Genomic DNA, 22,618 nt, shown 5'->3' on the forward strand with positions numbered 1-22,618 from the left:
TGTTTCTTATCTGTCATGTGTCTATATAGTTCCTATTTGAAAATTTATTATTAAAAGTGCTTCATTCTACTTGCTGTGTTTCGTTCATAATCTAAGACGACGGTGGCATTTTCAAGAGTCTGTCACTGTAGGTAACTGTTGCTGATTGATTGATTGACTAGATATGAGAAGTGCTTTTCTAATGAGAAAGTAAACCTTTTGTGAAGTGGCAAAGAACAAATTGTGACAATTTATTCATCAGATTAACAAATTCCACTGCAAACATCTGTAAACCTGAAATTGACAAAATGTGCTGAAAGAATATGAGGAAGACCTCTATCTCTGTATCTGTCTATCTCTTTCCCACCCCATGGATCTGCTGTATATTTCTAATTATTTTATTCTTGTGATTAGAGATTATAACCAGACATTCACACAACAAGTGAAGCATGTCTGGAAGTATGGTGGAGCCAGGTTAAACTGAGGCACCCAAGAGAGTATTAGATTATTACTTGAAAATTCTGAATATGCAAGAGTACAGAGAAAGATGGGAGAGGGCACTAAGTTGTCACGTCCATTCAGGGAGTTGGTGCAAACACAAAAAGTCGAATGGTCTTCTGCGCCGTAACATTTCTGTAATTCTGAATGAAATCTTGTCTGCTGTTCAGTACGATGAAGGCTGATTCTCTGCCTTACCGCTGTATTCTCACCATAGTCATGGAGGTCTACTGCAGGAAAACAGGCCCTTCAGCCCATCTTGCCCGTGCGCCCAGTTTTCACAATTTAAACTAGTACCATTTGTGTGCATTTGGACATATCTCTCCATACCTATCCCATCCATGTACCTGTCTAAATGTTTCTTACATGACAAAATTGCACTCCAGTACCACTTCTCGCAGCCCGTTCCAGTCACTCACCACCCTCTGAAAAAAATTGCCCCTCTGGACCTTTATATATCTCTCTCCTCTCACCTAAACGTATGCCCTCTAGTTTTAGACTCCCCTACCATGGGGAAAAGCTATCCGCTAGCTACATCATCTATACCTCACATGACTTTATATACCTCAATAAGTTCAGCCCTCACTCTCCTACGCTCCAGGGTAAAAAGTCCCAGGCTATCCAATCTCCCCTTATAACCCAAACCTGCCAATCCATGTAGCATCTTAGTAAATCTTCTCTACACTCTTTCTAGGTTAATAGTAGGATGATCAGAAATGCACGCAGTACTCCAAATCTGGCCTCACCAATGTCTTGTACAGCTGCAACAACACATCCCATCTCTTATACTCAATGCCCGAGTGATGAAAGCTAGATATCTTCACCACTCTGACTCAATTTTCAAGGATCTATGAGCTTGTACCCCTAGATCTCTGTTCTATAACACTTCCCAGGGCCCTACCATTGACTGTGTAAGTCCTGCCCTGGTTTGTTTTACCAAAATGCAATACCTTGCACTTACCTAAATTAAACTTCATTTGCCATTCTTCAGCCCATTGACCCAGATCTCGCTGCATTCCCAGATAACATCCTTCACTATCCACTATACCACCAATCTTGATATCATCTGCTAATTTACTAACCATTCCTCCTAAATTCTCATCTAACTCATTTATGTAAGTGATGAGTGATGATGGACCCAGCATCGATCCCTGTGGCACACCACTGGTCACAGGCCAGTTGGCTAGCTCTCCCTGATCCCGTGAGATTTAACCTTACTTAACAACCTACCATGTGGTACCTTGTCAAAGACCTTACTAAAGTCCATGTAAACAATGTTTACTGCACCCCCCTCATCTATGTTCTTCAAAAATATCAATCAAATTCCTAAAACAAAATTTCCCACGCCCAATTCCGTGTGGGCTATCTGGGTCCCTATGTCTCTAACTGTCTGTAGGGCCTGTCTCTCAGAATCCCCTCAAACAACCTACCCACCACAGATGGCTCAGCGGTCAGTAACTCTCAGGCGTTTTTTAAATAATGGCACAAGATAAGCCACTCTCCGATCATTGGGCACTTTACCTGTGGCTATCGATGATATCACTATCACTAGGGGTCCCACAGTTTCCTACCTAACCTCCCACAAAGTCCTGGGATACACTTCTTCATGTCCCGCAGATTTTTCTATCTTTTTGCGTTTTAAGACTTCCAGTTCCTCCTGTTTGCAATGTGGACACTCCTCAACACATCAGTATTTATTTCCCCAAGTTCCTTAGCATCCACACCTTCCTCAACGGTAAATACTGGTGAGAAATATTCATTTAGAATCTCACCCATCTCTTGTGGCTCCGCACATGGATGACCTTTTTGACCTTTAAAAGGCCCTATTCTCTTCCTAGTCACTCTTTTGCCCTTCATCTACTTGTAGAATCTCTTTGGATTCTCCTTTATCTTATCTGCCAATGCCATCTCATCTCCCCTTTTAGCCCTCCCGATTTCTCTGTTAAGAGTATTCCAATACCTCTATACTCCTCAAAGAATCCACTTGATCTGAGCTGCCTATACATGTCATATGCCTCCCTTTTCAAGACCAGGTCCTCAGTAACTCTAGTCATCCAGGATTCCCTATGCTTGCCAGCCTTACCCTCAACTCTAACAGGAATATGCTAGCCCTGAACCCTCATTAACTCACTTACCAAACAATCCTTGGACTGTGGGAGGAAACTTACCAAACTTACCAAACAATCCTTTGTTTGCAAAAAGCCTCACCCCCCAATCAACTTTTGAAAGTTCCTGTCTAAGGAAAATTGGCCTTTCCTCAGTTTGGAACTTTAACTTGTGGACCAGATCTATCCTTTTCCGTAGCTATTTTAAAACTAATGGAATTACGGTCACTGGTCTCAAAGACCAAGAAACTTGACCAAGAAACTGTCTATCTTAGCCTTAACTATTTTCACTGATGAAATACCTTCTGGGTTATCGAATTCCAAAGTTTTACACCCCTTTGAGTAGTTTCAAAATGTTAGTGTCTACTTCTCTAGTACTCCTGCTACTTTGAGCCCTTGCTATCTGCATTTTTCTTTGTATATTCCTCAATATCCAGGGGTTCACAGGGTCAGGGTTAGGTTGATGAACTTCCTCTTTATTTGAACTTTTTGGCTCTATACTCACTATTTCATTCTTGAATGCATCCCACTGTTCTGAGACTGATTTACCTGAAATATCTGCTCTCAGTCTGCTCTGGCAAAATCATATCTGATCTTATTAAAATCACGCTCTGTGTAAAACTTCCCCCAGTTTAGAACTTTGATTTCAGGTCCATTCTTGCCCTTTTTCTTAACAATCATGAATCTAACAGTTATAATTGTGGTCTGCAGAATGCTCCATCACTGCTACTTCAACCACTTACCCTGCTTTGTTACCTAAAGTTAACTCCAGGACCACCCCTGTCTTGTAGGGCCTTCAATGTACTGACATAAAAAGCTGTGCTTGATGCATTTTAAGAGTTTTACTGTCTCTAAACCTTTCACACTATGACATGGGAGATCAAATGCAAAATGAAAGTATACAGCAAATGGCAAGACCCTTTGGAGTATTGATATACACAGGGCTCTTGGTGTGCCGATCTGTAGCTCCCTCAAAAAAGCAACACTGATGGATAAGTTGGTAAGGAAGGTGAATGGCATGCTTACTTTCATTGGTTGGGGCATTGAGAATAAAGTTGACAAGTCATATTGCATAATATTCTAGTTAGGCCACATTTGGAGTATTGTGTGCTGTTCTGGTCACCACACTATGGGAACGATGTGCTGGCTTTGGAGAGAGTGCAAAAGACGTTGACCTAAAGTTGCCTGGATAGGAGTGTATTAGGTATAAGGAGAGTTTAGACAAACTCTAATTGATTTCACTAGACCGTCAGAGGCTGAGGGGGCGACCTGATATAAAATTCTGAGAGGTATGAAAATGGGTGGATAGTCAGAGTCTCTTTCCCAGGATGGAAATGTCAAATACTAGAATGGCATTGGTTTACGGTGAGGAGGGAAGAATTTAAGGGAAATGTGCAGGGCAAGGTTTTTACACAGAGCGTGATAGGTGCCTGGAACAAACTGTCACAGCGTATGTTAGAAGCAGATAGTAATCCTTAAGAGTCATTTAGACAGACATATGAACACATAGGGAATAGAGGGATACAGACCAAATGTGGGCAGATGTAATTAATTTAGAATGGCATCATGGTGGGCCAAAGGCCTTGTTTCTGTGCTGCACTGTCCTCTGTTGTTTTGCACCAGACACTTCAATTCTTATTTCATAGACCTTCATCTCTGGAAGAGATCTGACAATGGGAAGTACTAGGTGAGTTGTCTTGGTGGTTGTTAATTAAGTGGAGATGTGTATTAACATGATTTTGTACCAATTTGTCATAGGAGCTATGAAGGTTCATGAGTTAGGTGGAGTAGCCAAGGGAGTGCTGGATGGAAGAGTATAGGTTGGCTTTCAGAGTGAGGAGGAGTTGAGTGGCATAAGGTGACACGAAGAAACCTGGACATATTTTGAGTGGTGAGAAAGGAAATTTAGTGGTTTATTCCTTATTTTTAACTTTGGACATAGTGTCGGATTCCCAAGACAGGTTTTCCGGTCAGCCTTCCCTCCTATCAGCTTCCTTGGTACTCATGAGGTCACTGCTTCAACATCTACTCTAGCCCCTCCCCCACAGACTGGACATCTGGTTCAGGATCACAGAACTGGGAATTCTCCTGTTACTGTGCATCCAACCTGACCTTAATTAATGGACCATGCAGAATAAAACAATTAGTAGTAAATTAAGCTTAAAGTGTGTGATGTGCCCATTGGAAATTCAGCTACAAACTGCAGAGATTGGGAAGTCGGGTAGAAGTTTTCACAAAAGGAAGAGAGATTGTAAAGAGCCAACTAGCCACATTAGCAAGTGCCCCTAATATAATTGAATTCAGCGTACTGTGGCTTGAAGGGAAAAGGGTGAGTTACAAAGCAAGGTTTTGAATTTGGGTCGGATAAGTTTGGAGGCACGAGGCAGGAAGTAATCATAACTGCTAACTTACGAAGCAATGGATGAACTGAGAGTGTGGGAACAGAAGTGTACATTTAACTCTTTCAGTCTGTTCTTCATTCAGTGAGATCAAGGCTGCTCTTCAACCCAACACCATGCCACACGTGTCCCTTAATCCCTTTAGTTAACAAAAGCAATCAATTCTAGACTTAAAATGAATGATTGACTTCATATCCATTGCCATTCATGAAAGAGAGATCCAAACTTCTGTCACCCTTTGTGTAAAACACTTCCCTAATTTCATTCTAAACTTAAGACTATACCTCCCTATCCTAGATTCCTCAAACAGTGAAAATATTTTCATTGATATCTTGATATCTTAAAATCTTCAACCAAATCACCATTTAATCTTCTAATTCCCAGGAATAAAATCTTAGTTTATGCAGTCCTTTCTTACAGTTCCTCACTCCCTTCATCCAATTCTAGCAATTCCTCTCTCCAGGCAGCATCGCCTCAGCTTCTCTAATCATGTCCAAGTAGCTCCTCAGTGTTCCTTCTTTCCACGGTTCCTGTCTCTCCATCCCTCCCTGCAGCCCCGTCTTCAGGTGATCACCCATCACTGCCCCGAAGGCGATGAAGCTCACCACCCGGCCCCAGTTCACCTCAGGAACTGTCTCTTCCTCTCTCCTTTCCTGACTCAACTTTGGAGTATCACTTCCTTCCTCCGACCCTTCCCATAGTTCCTCTCTCTCTCTCTCTGCCATACTCCCCCCCCCTCCTCATTTTTGAAGCCTCACTCCCTCCCTTAGTTTCCATGCCCTCAGACATGCTTGCTGGACCACTAGTTTCTGCTTGCTTTGTAAACAGGTGTCTTTGCTCACAGCCTCAGACCCCTTCCTTTCTGGGGCCTGGGGAAGGTGCTCCAGCCCTAAAATTATTCAAATTGATCTTGAGTTCCCCCATCTCCTTACCCAAATCCCCACACATCAGGCCTTGTAATCACAAGGGCTGCTACCACAAGCTACCCATCTTTGCCAAACACAAATGATCCCCATTAGCAGCTGTTCATTCTCCCAGGCTGACCTTTACCTGTTCCTTTGTCTGCCAAACTGTGTTTTGTTTTCTCTGTGTGTCTGTGCTCCATCTCCACCCATCATTTACTCCTCCCCCCACCTCACAATCCTTTCTTTAACAGGTAGACAAACATATTCCCAACTACAATCAGTTCTGAAGAAGGGTCACTGGACCTGAAAGTTAATTTTGCTTTCTCTCCACAGATGTTGCCAGATCTGCTGAGTTTTTCCTGCAATGTCTGTTTTTGTTTCTCATATTCCAGCATCTGTAATTCTTTGCTTTTTCTCAGTCACAGGCTGGTTCTCTCCTGTTGGTAAGATCATAGGATTCTAACTTGCGAGTGGAGGCCAGTTTCTTCCACCCTATATCTCGGGGTAACTTCTCTCTGATGGTTGTCCCTACAAGTAAATTTTCCTGGGCAGTTTGGGGATTTTGCAGGCGAATCAGCTTGTCGTTTGTTCCCATGCGTTTTGAGCTTAACATATGAGGAACATATGAGGACTTCAGGTCTATACTGGATGAAATTTAAAAGGATGAGGGGGAATCGAATTGCAGAATACTGTACAGCCTGGACAGAGTGGATGTTGGGAAGATGTTTCCATTAGCATGAGAGACTCTGACCCGGGGGCACACGTATAGAGTAAAGGGAAGACCTTTTAGAATTGAGATAGGAGAAACGTCTTTGGCTACGGAGTGGTCAATCTGTGGAATTCATTAGCATAGAATGGTGTGGAGGCCAGGTGGTTGAGTATATTTAAGACATAGATAGGTTCTCGATTGTCAAGGGGATCAAAGGTTACGGGGAGAAAACGGGAGAATAGGATTGAGAAATTTATCAGCCATGATTGAATGGCAGAGCACACTCGGTCGGCCGAATGGCCTAATTTCTGCTTCTGTATCTTATGGAGCACTGACTTCTGTTCCCTTGTATTCTAGTCCTTGGGATGAAAGTCGGCATTCTGCGGGGTGGCACAGTGGCTCAGTGGTTAGCACTGCTGCCTCACAGCGGCAGGGACCCAGGTTTGATTCCAACCTCGGGCAACTGTCTGTGTGGAGTTTGCACATTCTCCCCGTGTCTCCATTGGTTTCCTCCAGATGTTCTGATTTCCTCCCACAATCCAAAGATGTACAGATTAGGTGTATTGGCCATGCTAAATTGCCCATATCGTCCAAGGATGTGCAGGCCAGGTGGGTTAACCATGGTAAATGCAGGGTTCCAGGAGTGGGCTAAGGAAGTGGATCTGGGAGGGATGCTCTTTGCAGGGTTGGTGTGGACTTGATGGGCTGAATCGACTGCTCCCAAGCTGTAGGGATGATATGATTCTAGAATTCTATTAGCCTTTCTTAATTCCATTAACTTTCTAGATCTGGTCATGACACTTTAATGTTTAAGCGGATAATGTTTAAAAAAGTACCATTGGAGTATAAGATCTGCCCATGACAAGAATTATATTAAACAATCTTGTTCAGTAAGGTAAGTGGCAGACTCTATAAATTTTATTTCTGTTTTATATCAGAACAAAGAACAGCAGAGATCCTATAGATTGAGAGAGGTTTTTAAGAAACGCAAAGGGATTTAGAGAAAATAGTAGTAATGAAACTCAAAACAGCAAGAGTAAGCTTGCAATTATTTATCAACGACACAGAATACTTCTACAACTATATTAAGAGATGGAGTGATTAAGAATGCCCTTAATGACAGATGCAAGTTGGAAAGCAGAAATGTGCAGACTCACTAAGTGGTTACTTTGTATCAGTCTTCACAAATAAGTTTGAGGATCACCTAGCAGAAATAGAGAGAATAAAAATATAAGTCAAGGGCAGAAACTGAAATAAGTTGTTTTCTAAAAAGGCAAGGAAGTTATGTATTTCCATGCTTTTCCAAACTTTTCCATTCAAGAATTGTCTTCTTTGATTGGAAAATTGCCATTCTCACTGCTTTATTAAAGAAGGGTTAGGTGTTAAATAAAACTGTAAGTCACTTAGTCTAATACCATAATACGATGAAGGCTCGTATTATGTTATTACATTTTGGGAACTTGGGATCTAAAGTAGAGGGAAAATTGACTTTTTTCAGCTCTGTGAACATCTGACTTCCTTTTGTTAAAAAGATTAGAAAGTCATAGAGATCTACAGCACAGAAAATGGCCCTTCAGCCCATCTCTTCTGTGCCAGTCAAAAACAACCACCGAACTATTGTAATCCAATTCAGCACTTGGCCGTGGTCTTGTATGCGTTGGCAAGTGTACATCTAAATACTTCTGAAATGTTATGAAGGTGTCTGCCTCCACCACCTTTACAAGCAGTGGCCATTTTGAATAGTGAGCTTCAAACAGGATTTCCTAGAAATTGTTCTTGTAGCTAATTGACCAGCATTACATCCTTATTACTTTCCGATACTTGTAATGAGTTTGATCCACTTGTTCTTGTATCATGGAATTTTTATTTCATTTTACAAAATAAACTTTTTATTTTGTTGCAAGGACATTGGCAGCCTTTTTGTGAATTTGTTCAGTGACTGCCCTTCAAGGTAAACAAGAAGTAAAAGAATAAAACTGATGATCTACCAAACCAGATCTCATTCTGGAATGTGACTTCAGTCCTGTATTGCCATCAGCTAGGATCATAACAGCAAGTTACTCGAACCTGTTGGTAAGGACAGAATAACTGACCATTTAGATAAATATGAACCAATGAAGAAAGCTGACATATAGTTGTAGAAAGTTAAAAATCACACAACACCAGGTTATAATCCAACAGGTTTAATTGGAAGCACGAGCTTTCAGAGCGACGCTCCTTCATCAGGTGGTTGTGGGGGACACAATTGTAAGGCACAGAGTTTATAGCAATAGTTTACAGTGTGATGTAACTGAAATTATACATTGAAAAATACCTTGATTGTTTGTTGAGTCTTTCATCTGTTCGAATACCATGATAGTTTCACTTCTTTCATATGTAAATCACAAAACTTTAGTTGTAGAGGTTATGTTTAGTTATTGTACAAAATTGAATTATTTGAATAGGTGATAGATAAGGGAAATGTTGGCATTCTAGTGGGCAGTGGTAGTGTCCCTATCTTTAGACCAAAAGAAACAAGTTTAAGTCCCACCTGCCATGATGATGCATCATGACGACTGAACAGGTTGATTAAAAATTAAATAAATTAAATTAAATAAATAAGTTAAATTAAATAAATAAATTAAATAAAAATTAAATAATTAAGAGTTTCAAGGAATGTAACTTGAGTAATCAGAAGACCTCCAACAGGGATCCATTTCAGTCTCTTAGCAAAAACAAAAGATAATTCATTGATTTGTGTAAGGAGCAGGTAAGGGAGTAGAGACAATATTAACATGATAATTATATACCCAAACAGGTGGCATGACTAGGGATGTGTCACATGAATCTTCTGAATTTTATAACTTGGATGAAGGAATAGAGAGGTGTATAACCAAATTTACCAATGGCACAGTCAAGAGTAGAAATGTGAGCAGGAAGTTGTAAAGGGATGTAAATAGATTGAGTGTGTGAACAACACTGTAGTTTCGAGGAAGATCACCAGAATCGAAACATTAACTCTGATTTCTCTCCACAGATGCTGCCAGACCTGCTGAGCTTTTCCAGCAATTTATTTTTGTTTCTGATTCACAGCATCTGCAGCGCTTTCGTTTTTTGAAATTGCAGCAGACTGGATCAATGTGGGGAGTGTGAAATCTACTTTGGACTTGGGAAAGAGAAATCAGAACACTTTCTAAATGGTGAAAATCTGTGAGCTTTCGAGGAACAAAGGGGATTTAGTGGATTAAGTACAGAAAATACAAAACCACTGAATGGATATAAAAAATTATTTATATGTCCTACGTCGTGTTTCAATTTTCTCTAGGAAGCTGGAATACAAAGGGAAGAAGATGTATTGCAGTTATATCAAGCTCAGGCTAGACCCTGTGTTCAGTTTTGGTAACCATTTCTAATCTGAGGTTTATAGCATAGATTAATTAAAATTATACTAAGTAAAATTTTGAAGACAGTTTATGTAGCCTAGGAAGGTAGGCACTCCCTTGAATATGAAATATTAAGAGATTATCTAATTGAGTTATTTAAACCTATTTCCTCTGATAGCGGAACTTTAAAATAGGAAATTTTAGGGGCATGTCAGGAAGCGTTTATTGTTTCATGTGGTCATGGAAATCATTACCAAGATTGATTTTTGTTGAATTATTAACCACAACTGAAAGAGGTGGTAAATGGAGCTTTGGTAGGAATCAACCTTGATCTATTTAATGTTGCAAAAGCTAGCGGAGCCGAATGGTCTTGCTGACACACGCAGGACCTGCCTTTTAGCTCTCATTTCCTGTCACTACTCACACCTGCTGTTGTGGGGCATCAAGCTTCTATCACACTTAAGGTGAGAATATTTGGCAAATTGATATTGTAATTTCATGACAAATTTCTTTGATTCCATTGGATTGAGAACTTCACGTTGAAGGTCAGACCATGATACCTGTGTGGAGATTCCCAACTGTTGTACATGAGAACCAGGAGCAGGAGTAGGCCATCTGGCCCTTCAAGCCTGCTCCACAATTCAATAAAATCATGGCTAATCTTTTTGTGACCTCAGATCCACTTACCCGCCCTCTCACCGTATCCCTTAATTCCTTTCTTGTTCAAATAAAATCTTAGCTTTAAAAACACTTACTGGAGTAGTGTCAACTACTTGACTGGGCAAGGAATTCCATAGATTTACAACCCTCTGGGTGAAGAACCTGCTTCTCAATTCAGTCCTAAATCTGCTCTCTGTAATTTTGAAGCTATGCTGTCTTCTCCTAGTTTCACCTGCCCGCGGAAACATCCTCTCTAATTCTATCTTGTCTATTCCCTTCATAATTTTATGGTTCTAGTGGATCCTCCCTCATTCTTCTGAATTCCATTGAATATAATCCCAGTCTACTCCGTCTCTCCTCATAAGCCAACCCCCTCAACTCCAGAATCAACCTAGTGAACTTCCTCTGCACCAACTGCAGTGCCAGTACATCCTTTCTCAAGTAAGAAGACCAAATCTGCACACAGTACTCCAGGTGTGACCTCCTCAGCACCAGCAATTAAGGACAAAATTCCATTTGCCTTCCTAATTACTTGTTTTACCTGCAGACCAATCCTCTGTGATTCATGCATAAGGTCACCCAGATCCCTCTGCATAGCAGCATGCTGCAACTTCTTACCATTCAAGTAATAATCCTTTTTACTGTTACTGCTACCAAAATGGATGACTTCACATTTGTTAACATTATCTTCCATCTGCCAGACCTTTGCCCACTCACCCAATGTATCTATGTCCCTCTGCAAAGTTTCACAGTCCTCTGCACATTTTGCTCTGTCATTCATCTTAGTGTCATTTGCAAACTTTGACACATGACACGTGGTCCCCAACTCCAAATCATCTATATAAATTGTGGTTCCAACACTGATCCCTGAGGCACACCACTAGTTACTGATTGCCAGCCAGAATAGCACTCATTTATCCCCAATCTTTGCTTCCTGTTTGTCAACTAACCCTCTATCCATGCTAATATTTTACCCATAATGCTATGCATCTCTATCTTATGCAGCAGCCTCTTGTGCGGCACCTTATCGAAGGCCTTTTGGAAATCTAGGTACACCACATCCACTGGATCCCCATTGTCCACCTTGCTCATAATGTCTTCATAGAATTCCAAAAGATTAGTTACACGTGACCTGCCCTTCATGAACCCATGCTGCGACTGCCCAACGGGACAAATTCTATCGTGATGCCTCGGTATCTCTTTCTTGATAATGGACTCAACCATCTTCCCTGCTACAGAGGTTAAGCTAACTGGTCATTAATTCCCCATCTTTTGTCTACCCCCCTTTCTGAATAGTGACGTCACATTTGCTGTTTTCCAACCTGCTGGGACTCCCCCCAGAGTCCAGCGAATTTTGGAAAATTACCACAAGTGTACTTGCTGTTTCTCCCGCCATCTCTTTTAGCTCCCGATGGGTGCATTCCATCAGGGCCAGGAGACTTGTCTATACTTCACTCCAATAGCTTGCCCAACACTACCTCTTCCGTAATAATGGTTGTCTCCAGGTCCTCACCTACCTTCGTCTCTTTGTCAATTACTGGCCTGATATTAGTGTCCTTCACCGTGAAGACTGATACAAACTACTTGTTCAAGGCTCACCCATTTCATCATATTCCATAACTAAATGCCCCTTCTCATCCTCTAAAGGACCAACATTCACTTTAGCCACTCTTTTTTTGTTTTATAGATCGATAGAAACTTTTTTTTAATTGTCTTTATATTCTGTGCTAGTTTTTTCTCGTGTTCTATCTTACTTTTTTTTATAGCTCTTTTTGTGGCTTTTTGTTGACCTTTAAAGTTTTCCCAATCTTCTATTGCCCACCCCAATGTGATATTATTATTTGGTGGCCTATAGACTATGCCTATCAGTGACTTTTTCTTCTTAGAATGTCTAATTTCCTCTCAAACGGATTCAACCTTATACTCCATGGAACCTATATCATCTCTCAGCACTGCCCTGATATCGTCCTTGAATATCAGAGCTATACCCACTCCCTTACCTTCCTGTCTGTCCTTCCGAATAGTCTGATACCCCTGGAGATTTAACTTCCAGTTGTGACCATCCTGTAACCATTTCTCTGTAATGGCTGCGAAATCATTTTCACTTGCAATGATTTGTGCAGTTAATCGTCTACCTTGTTACGAATGCTATGAGCATTCAAATAAAGTGCCCTTATGCTAGTTTTCTTACCTTCATGATTTCAAACATCTCTAATAATATCTCCTGAGTTATCCTTCCTTTTTACTTCTTCCAGTGTCTGCCTTGTTGTTAAACCGTCCTGTACACATGCTCACCTGCTGCTTTCCTTTTTATTTACCATCATACTTCCTGTCGTTTTCACATTCCCTTCCTCCTGACTCACTTGTTTAAAGTGCTGGTGACCACCCTATTTATCCTTTCACTAGAACACTGGTTCCAGCTCAGTTCAGGTGGAGACTGTCTTTTTTTTATTTCAAAAATATACTTTATTCATAAAATATATTGATGATCTGTACAATTGGTGGTGCCATTCATAGGCGCACCTTGCATTTCTTTACATACAGAGATTGGAATTAATCATTCATACATACAGGTCTGTACCTTTACTATCCATATATTTAGCTGAGGCATCAGCGGAGCCCACTTACTGATTGGGCCCCCGTTCTTCTTTGGCAGGCAGAAGTTACACAGTGGTCTTTCCCCACCGCGCCTTGGCGGCAGCTGCCCCAAGCATCAGCGCGTCCCTCAACACGTAGTCCTGGACCTTGGAATGTGCCAGTCTGCAACATTCAGTCGGGTCAGCTCCTTCAGCTGGAAGGTCAGCAGGTTTCGGACCACCCAGAGAGCGTCCTTCACTGAGTTGATGATCCTCCAGGCACAGTTGATGTTCGTCTTGGTGTGCGTCCCGGGGAACAGGCCGTAGAGCACGGAGTCCCGCTTCACGGCGCTGCTCGGGACGAACCTCGACAAATACCACTGCATTCCTCTCCAGACTTCCTCTGCATAGGCACATTCCAGAAGGAGGTATGTGACAGTCTTGTCCCATCCACAGCCGCTTCGAGGGCAGCGTGCGGTGCGGCAGAGAGTCCGGGCGTGCATAAAGGATCTCACAGGCAGAGCCCTTCTCACCACCAGCCAAGCCATGTCTTGGTGCTTGTTGGAAGGTTCTGGCGATGAGGCATTCTGCCAAATGACTTTGACAGTCTGCTCAGGGAACCGCTCAACAGGATCCACCCTCTCCTTTTCCCGAAGGGTCTCAAGGACACTACGTGCTGACCACTTCCTGATGGACTTGTGGTCAAAGGTGTTTTTCTTCATAAACTTCTTCACGAAGGACAGGTGATACGGAACGGTCCAAATACTTGGAGCATTCTGCGGCAGCGAGGCCAGGCCCATCCTTCGCAACACCGGGGACAGGTAGAACCTCAGAACGTAGTGACACTTGGTGTTTGCGTACCGGGGATCCACGCACAGCTTGATGCAGCCACACACAAAGGTGGCCATCAGGGTGAGGGTGGCATTGGATGTGTTTTTTTCTCCCGTTGCCCAGATCTTTGTACATCGAGTCCCTTCGGACCCGGTCCATCTTTGATCTCCATATAAAGTGGAAGATGGCCCGGGTGACTGCGACAGCACAGGTACCTGACATACGCAGGGCAGCCATAAGTGTGCTGAACCTGCAGGAGGTCGGGACACATGGTGGTGGACTGTAAGGTCTCTATCTGTCGAAACTGTAAGCAGGAGGGTCACCCGACCGAGGAATGCAAAGAGGCCAAGAACTGTAATCTGTGCGGAGAGGCGGGCCACATGTACAAAGCCTGCCCAAGACGAGGGGCCACCACCTACACGCAGATGGCCGGAGGTGGCAACACGAGCCGTGGCCCGCAAAAGGCCAGCAAGGTACCACAAAACAGCAGGAGAACGGTGTCTGGGGGCACCCAGAAGGATGGAGCGGAGCAGACAGCAGCCAGCAGGGAGGTGCAGCAACCAATCCAAACTCCCACAGGACACACGGAGGAAATGGAGGAGCAAACCAAGGAGGCAGAGGAATGGATTCCTATAAAAAACAGGAAGAGGAAACCTGGCCAGGCCCCCAAGGCCACCCAGCAAAGGGAGAAATGACACCTGCACCAGGAGGATACAGGCAGCTCTTCGGATGGTGAGGACGGGCATAAAGAGGGTCGTCACCAGAGTAAGAGACAGTGCGCCGCGGGGAGAATGGAGGGCAGCACCCCCCAAACAGGAAACGATGAACCCTCTGAGGGGACTGGTAAAGACCACCCCCCACCCGGTGAGAACCAGGAGGTACCCATCACCCCACAGCTCCACGTAACTGGGAGCAGCGATTTTCGGACAGCCCCGCTGTCAGACAGAGAACAGGACTGTGTGAACCCTGGGCCCGACCTGAAGACACCAGAGCAGGGAAATGCCTGCAGCATGGAGCCAGCCAGCTACCTCAGCCCTGCGAGTGTGCAGCAGTTCGCGTTCACCACAGGAATGCAGATAGCTACCCCAGAGAGGCAGGACCAACAGCAAATGGACACTGGAAACCTGATAAGCTGTTAAAATGGGGATAAAAATTGCCAGTATTAATGTACATAGCATTAAATCGGCTACGCGATGTGTCTCTACGATGGCCTTCCTGGCCAACGTTAAAGCCGACGTCCTGTTTCTGCAGGAGTGTGGGATACCGCACCTCAGCAGCTACAGGAGATGGTCGAGCTTATGGGCCCATGGGCCGTCAGTTTGGTCGGGGGGCAACGATAGCTGCGCCTCCAGCCTGGGTATCCTGTTGAGAGGAGGCAACTTCACCATCTCCGAGGTTAAGGAGGTGGTGGGCAGGCGCCTCCTGGTCACCGACGTCATGTACAGGAATGCTCCCCAGTGGGTAAGAGTGAATGGTTAGCCGTCCTGCAGCAGCTTCCACTGTTGCTGGCTACGTCCAGGCCGGTCATTCTGGCCAGAGACTTCAACTGTATAATTGATGCAGATGGACGATCCGGCGGGAGGGATAGTAAACTGGACACCACGTCCAGAGCCCTGATGGACACAGGAAAAGATGCCAAGCTGCACGACGTCTTCAGCGCCCCTGCAGACGGAGCGCAGCGTAGATACACCTGGTCATGGGCAGACGGGTCTATCCGCTCAAGGATAGATTACCTGTTTGTGTCCCGAACGCTCTCGGTCAGATCCACCGACGTCAAGCCGGTGTTCTTCTCCGACCACTGCCTCCTGCTGGCCGACTGTCACCTACAGGACGAGCAGCGGGCTGGTAAGGGAACGTGGAAGCTGAACACCAAGCTGTTGACCCCGGGAAACATTGAGGAGCTCAAGAGGGATTACGCAGGTTGGAGAACCGTGAAGCCCCTCTTTGAGTCCCCAGCGGACTGGTGGGAAACAGTAAAAGGGAACATCAAGAGGTTCTTCATCCTCAAGAACGGTTCAGGAGGCGAGAGAGGGCGGGGAAAACTGTCCCAGCTCCAGGAAAGTAGGCAGAACCTGCTCCTGCTGCAGACGATGGGGGTGGATGTCACAGAGGACCTCAAGGAGGTGAAGGGCCAGCAAGCCTCGCTCTTTGCCTCGGAGGCCTCCAAGATAATCTTCTTGTCCAGGGTCCGCTCGGTGGAGCAGGACGAGACGTGCTCACGTTTCTTCTTCCAGAAGGTGCACAAAGAGAGCTCTGTGCTCAGCAGCCTGAAGGAAGAAGATGGCTCGGTAACGTCATCTCAGGCTGACGTCATGAGGATCAGTAAATCCTTCTATGCCAGTCTGTATGACGCGAAGCCGACCGACAGCGCGGCCTCCCAGTCGTTCCTGTCCTCTATCACAGAGGTCTTAGATAACAGAACACGGGAGAGGCTGGACCAGCCGCTATCTCTGGAAGAGCTGACCAAGGCCCTCGAATCCTTCGAAAAGAATAAAACTCCTGGAAGCGACGGCTTACCGGTCGAGCTCTATTCCGCTCTGTGGGACTTGATTGGCCAGGACCTGCTGGAGGTGTATGTCAGTATGTTTCTGGCAGGTACCATGAGTGAATCCATGAGGTAAGGCATCATCACCCTCATCTGTAAGCGGAAGGGGAAGAGGGAGGAAATCAGAAATTGGAGACCAATCTCACTATTGAATGCGGATTACAAAATCTTGTCAAAGGTCATCGCCAGCTGGGTCAGGTCTGATCTGGGGTCGGTGATTCACCCTGACCAAACCTGTGCTGTGCCGGGCAGGAAGATCACTGAGAGTCTCGCACTCCTCAGGGATACGATCACCTACGTGCAGGACAGAGGGTTGGACACCTGCCTGATCAGCCTGGACCAGGAGAAAGCCTTTGACAGGATATCACACACGTATATGAGAGATGTTCTCTCCAAAATGGGCTTTGGGGAGGGAATCTGCAATTGGATCAGACTGCTCTACACCAACATTGTCAGTGCAGTCTCAATCAACGGGTGGGAATCAGATAGCTTCCCAGTCAGATCTGGAGTCAGGCAGGGCTGCCCTCTCTCTCCTGCCTTGTTAATGTGCTCCATAGAGCCATTTGCCGAGTCCATCAGGAAGGATGCGAGCCTGAGAGGGGTGACTATTCCTGGCAGCGGGGGCCTGCAGGTTAAGGCCTCCCTGTACATGGATGACGTCGCCGTTTTCTGCTCGGATCCGCTGTCCGTGCACAGACTCATGTGCATATGTGACCAGTTCGAACGGGCCTCAGGGGCCAAGGTCAACCGAGGCAAGAGCGAGGCCATGCTCTTCAGGAACTGGGCCGACCAATCCTCCATCCCCTTCACCGTCAGGACTGACTACCTGAAGGTGCTGGGTATTTGGTTCGGAGGGGCTGGGGCATGCGCCAAGTCTTGGGAGGAGCGTATCAGTAAAGTGAGGCAGAAACTGGGCAGATGGAAGCTACGGTCGCTCTCCATCGCGGGAAAAAACCTGGTCATCAGGTGTGAGGCACTGTCACTGTTGTTATATGTGGCACAGGTCTGGCCTAGTCCCAGAACCTCAGGTGTAGACTGTCCCACCATTACATATTTCCCCAGTTCCAAAACCGCTGTCAATGCCACAATGAAATGGAACCCCTCTTTCCCACACCACTCCCTCAGCCAGGTGTTTACTTCCCTAACTCTCTTATCCCTAAGCTAATTTGCATGTGGCTCGGGCAGTAATTTTGAGATTATGACTCTTAATTTTGTACCTCGTGTTTGTTACTCCCCAAACAGTTATGATGTGACTTCTTGGCTGCATTACAAATGCAGAACTTCCATGTGCGTAATACCAGATTAACAATCTGAATTTGCTTGTGATGGTTTACAAGTAGATCAGTCACATCCTTCACAAGCAAACATGGGAGGTGCACTATTCACTGTACTTGTGTCGACCTGTACTTGAGTGTGCGTGACAATAAAATCTAATTCTAATTCTAAAATTTCTAACATTGAGGCACCTAATGTAAATCCAGTTAATTGATCTGGATAGAGTTGTCTACAAACAGTCCTTTCAGGGAGAAGTATAATTGAATCTTAGACGGGTGGCTTGTATTCCAATTGATCAGTAATGTGTTGTCTTTCTGTCCCACCACATAGCAACAACAGGAGATGGCTACAGTACGGAAATCTCTACAATCTATGCTAATGTGACAGCATTCAGGAGATACACTGCTTGGAAACCATTCTACGAAATGTGGCTTTGTAACAGTAGCTGAGTTTATAGTTGATATTTTAAAATGCTGGTTAATTTTAAATCTACTTTCATGTTAATTGTAGCAGTAAAGATTAAGCTTTTCTGTGCTTGCCCATTTGGTTGGTGAAGTTGTTAATCAAATTAAAACTAACTCAATTTAATTTTGCCATCTTGTTAGTAATTCTATCTTTACATTCCATCTATATTATCACACTTGTATCACATGCAACACTATTTTATATCTACAAAAAATCATGAGGTATAAGTCTCAATTGTTACAGTGCAAGAGGCCATTCAGCCATTCAGGTGTGGCACCACTTCATTGAATGAGCTATTCACCTAGTGCTATACTCTGTATTTTCCCTGTATTCCTGCACTTCTTTCCATATAAGAACCTAATTCCATAGAATCCTTACAGTAAGGAAACAGGCCATTCAGCCCAACAAGTCTACACTGGCCCTCTGAAGGGAATCCCACCCAGATCCATCCCCATTCCCCAGCACTGTAACTATGCATTTACCATGGCTAACCCACCTAACCTACACAACGCTGAACTCATTGAGTAATTTAGCATAGACAATCCACATAACTTACATGTCTTTGGACTGTGGAAAGAAACTAGAGTACCCGGAGGAAACCCACGCAGACATGGGAAGAATGTGCAAACTCTGTACACAGTCACCCGAGGGTGGAATCGAATCTGGGTCCTTGGTGCTGAGGTAGGAGCGCTAACCACTGAACCACAGTACTGCCCATTCCCTTCTGTGTGTTCTGATTGAAGCAGTCTCCACAATCTGGCAAGATATTCCAAACCGTAACCACTCATTGCATTGAAACATTTTTGGCTGTATCCCTTTCATTTCTTTTACTAATTACTTCAACACTATTCCTCCTCACTGTTGATCCCAACATAAGTAGGAACAGTTTCTCCTTACCTATTCTGACCAGACCCTTCATGATTTTGAATATCTCTATTAGATGTCCCCTCAGCTTCCTTTCCCCAAGGAATACTTACCTTAGAGTCATAGAGCCCCTTCAGCACAGAGACAGACCCTTTGGTCCAAACCAGTCCATGCCGACCAAAATGTCCATCCATACTAATCCCATTTCCCTGCACTTGGTCCATATCCTTCTAATCCTTTCCTATCCTTGTTTTGTCCAAACGCCTTTTAAATGTTGTTAATGTACCCACCTCAACCACTTCCACTGGCAGCTCATTCCATACGTGTATCACCTTCTGTGTAAAAACATCCCTCAGGTTCCCTTTTATTCTTTCCCTTCTAAGCTTAAACTGATGCCCTCTAGTCCTCGATTCCCCAACCCTGGGAAAATGTCTGAGTGCATTCACCCTATCCATGCCTCTCATGATCTTATACACTTCTATAAGATCCCCCTCAGTTTCCTATGCTCTAAAGAAAATGTCCTAGCTTGTCCAATCTCTCCCTATAACTCAGACCCTTGAGTCCTGGAAAGATCCATGTAAATTTCTTCTCATTCTTTCCAGTTTAATAACATCCTTCCTGTAGCAAGGTGATCAAAAGTGAACACAATATCCAAGTGCGGCCTCATCAATATCCAACATACTTCCCAATCTCTATACTCAATGCCCTGACTGATGAAGGCCAGTGGGCCAAAAGCCTTCTTCACTACCCTGTCTACCTGTGATTCCTCTTTCAGAGAACTGTACACCTGAACTCCAAGGTCCCTCTGTTCCAGTACACTCCTTAAGGCCCTATCATTCACCATGAAACCCTTATGTTGGTTTGACTTTCCAAAATGCAAGGCCTCACATTTATTGATATTAAACTACGTTTGCCATTTCTCGGCCCACTTCCCCAGCTTTAGATTAGATTATATTACTTTACAGTGTGGAAACAGGCCCTTCGGCCCAACAAGTCCACACCGACCCGCCGAAGTGCAACCCACCCATAACCCTACGTTTACCCCTTACCTAACACTACGGACAATTTAGCATGGCCAATTCACCTGGCCTGCACATCTTTGGACTGTGGGAGGAAACCGGAGCACCCAGAGGAAACCCACGCAGACACGGGGAGAATGTGCAAACTCCACACAGTCAGTCGCCTGAGTCAGGAATTGAACCCGGGTCTCTGCTAACCACTGTGCCACCGTGCTGCAGATCCTGCTGCAGTTTCTGAGAACCTTCCTCACTGTCCACGATACCACCTCTTTTAGTGTCATCTGCAAACTTACTAATCATACCTTGTACATTCTCATCCAAGTCATTGATATAGAGAACAAATAGCAATGGGCCCAGCACCGACCCCTGAGGCACACTACCAGAACATTGAACACTACAGCACAGTAAAGGCCCTTTGGTCCTTGATGTTGTGCTGATCTATTATCTTACAGTAAGATCAAACTAACCTACATACCCTACATTTTACTATCATCCGTGTGCCTATGCAAGTGTCACTTAAAAGTCCCGAATGTCGCTGACTCTACTACATTGCTGGCAGTGAATTCCATGCATCCACCACTCTCTGTGTAAAGAACCAACCTCTGACATCTCCCCTAAACCTTCCTCTAATCACCTTAAAGTTATGCCTCCTCCTTTTACCCTGGGGAAAAGTCTCTGGCTATCCGCTTTAACTATGCTTCTGAACATCTTATATACCACAATCAAGTCACCTCTCATCCTTCTTCGCTCCAATGAGAAAAGCTCTAGCTCCCTCAGCCTTTCTTCATTAGACATTCCCTCCAGTCCATGTAGCATCCTGGTAAATCTCCTCTACACCCTCTCTAAAGCTTCCACATCCTTCCTATAATGAGGTAATCAGAACTGAACACAATATTCCAAGTGTGGTCTTACCAGGGCTTTATAGAGCTGCAGCATAACCTCGTGGCTCTTAAACTCAATCCCCCCCGCTAATGAAAGCCAGCACATCATACACCTTCTTCATAATCTTATCGATTTGGGTGGCAACTTTGAGGGATCTATGGATGTGGACCCGAAGATCCCTCTGTTCCCCCACACTGTCAAGAATCATGGCTTTAACCCTGTAATCTGCATTCCATTCAATCTTCAAGAATGAATCACTTCACTCTTTTCCAGGTTGAATTCCATCTGCTACTTCTCAGCCCAGTTCTGCATTCTGTAAATGTCCCGTTGCAGTCTACAACAGCCCTTGACACTATCCACAACTCCACCAACCTTTGTATCATCTGTAAACTTACTAAGCCATCCTTCCTCATCCAAGTCATTTATAAAAAGCACAAAGAGCAGAGGTTCCAGAACAGATCCCCGTGGGACACCACTGATCACCAAGCTCCAGGCTGAATACTTTCCATCCACTACTACCCTCTGTCTTCTATGAACCAGCCAATTCTGTATCCAGAAAGCCAAAATTACCCTGTATCCCATGCCTTCTTACTTTTTGAATGTGTCTGTCATGGGGAACCTTATCAAACACCTTGCTAAAATCCATTTATATCTACTGCTGTACCTTCATCAATGTGTTTTATGACATCCTCAAAGAATCCAATAAGGCTTGTGAGGTATGACCTTTCCCTCACAAAGTTATGCTGACTATCTCTCATCAAACTATGCTTTTCCAAGTAATCATAAATCCTGTCTCAGAATCCTCTCCAATAATTTGTCCACCACTGACGTAAGACTGACTGGTCTGTAATTCTCAGGGTTATCTCTATTCCTTTTGAACAAAGGAGTAACATTTGTCTCCCTCCGATCAATTGGACAGTGAGAACGCAAAAATCATCACCAAAGATGCAGTAATCCCTTCCCTCGCATCCTGTGGGCAGCACGGTGGCACAGTGGTTAGCACTGCTGCCTCACAGCGCCAAAGACCCGGGTTCAATTCCTGCCTCAGGCGACTGACTGTGTGGAGTTTGCACGTTCTCCCCGTGTCTGCGTGGGTTTCCTCCCACAGTCCAAAGATGTGCAGGGTCTGGTGAATTGGCCATACTAAATTGCCCGTAGTGTTAGGTAAGGGGTAAATGTAGGGGTATGCGTGGGTTTCGCTTCGGCGGGTCGGTGTGGATTTGTTGGGCCGAAGGGCCTGTTTCCACACTGTAATCTAATCTAATCCTGTCTGGTATCCAGTCTGGCCCAGGGGACTTACCTATCCTCATATTTTTCAATATTTCCAGCACATCCTCCTTCTTAACTTCAATCTGTTCGAGCGTATCATCCTGTTTCACACTGATTTCACAAACGACAATGTCCCTCTTAGTGAATACTGAAGCAAAGTTTTCATTGAGGACCTTCCCTTTCCTCCTGGTGCTGTAGTTTCCTCCCACAGTCCAAAGAATGTGCAAGTTAGGTGGATTGGCCATGGTAAATTACCCATACTGTCCAAGGATATG

The 22,618-nt window shown here is 44.4% G+C and overlaps 1 protein-coding gene across 2 annotated transcripts in view; it reads left to right on the forward strand.

The window, feature by feature from the left end:
- The window catches only part of sycp3 (synaptonemal complex protein 3), a 75,545-nt gene extending 57,113 nt beyond the window's left edge, over nucleotides 1-18,432 (forward strand). For both annotated transcript variants that reach the window (XM_087973826.1, XM_043716300.2), the window contains one exon: nucleotides 18,175-18,432. In XM_087973826.1, coding sequence (XP_087829952.1) covers nucleotides 18,175-18,228 — 54 coding nt within the window. In that variant the 3' untranslated portion in view covers nucleotides 18,229-18,432. The remainder of the gene's footprint in view (nucleotides 1-18,174) is intronic.
- The last annotated feature ends 4,186 nt before the right edge of the window (nucleotides 18,433-22,618 follow it).

This window comes from Chiloscyllium plagiosum, unplaced genomic scaffold (assembly GCF_037043375.1).
Source record: "Chiloscyllium plagiosum isolate Xiang-an unplaced genomic scaffold, Cpla_swu_hap1 HiC_scaffold_26, whole genome shotgun sequence".
Classification (NCBI taxonomy): domain Eukaryota; kingdom Metazoa; phylum Chordata; class Chondrichthyes; order Orectolobiformes; family Hemiscylliidae; genus Chiloscyllium; species Chiloscyllium plagiosum.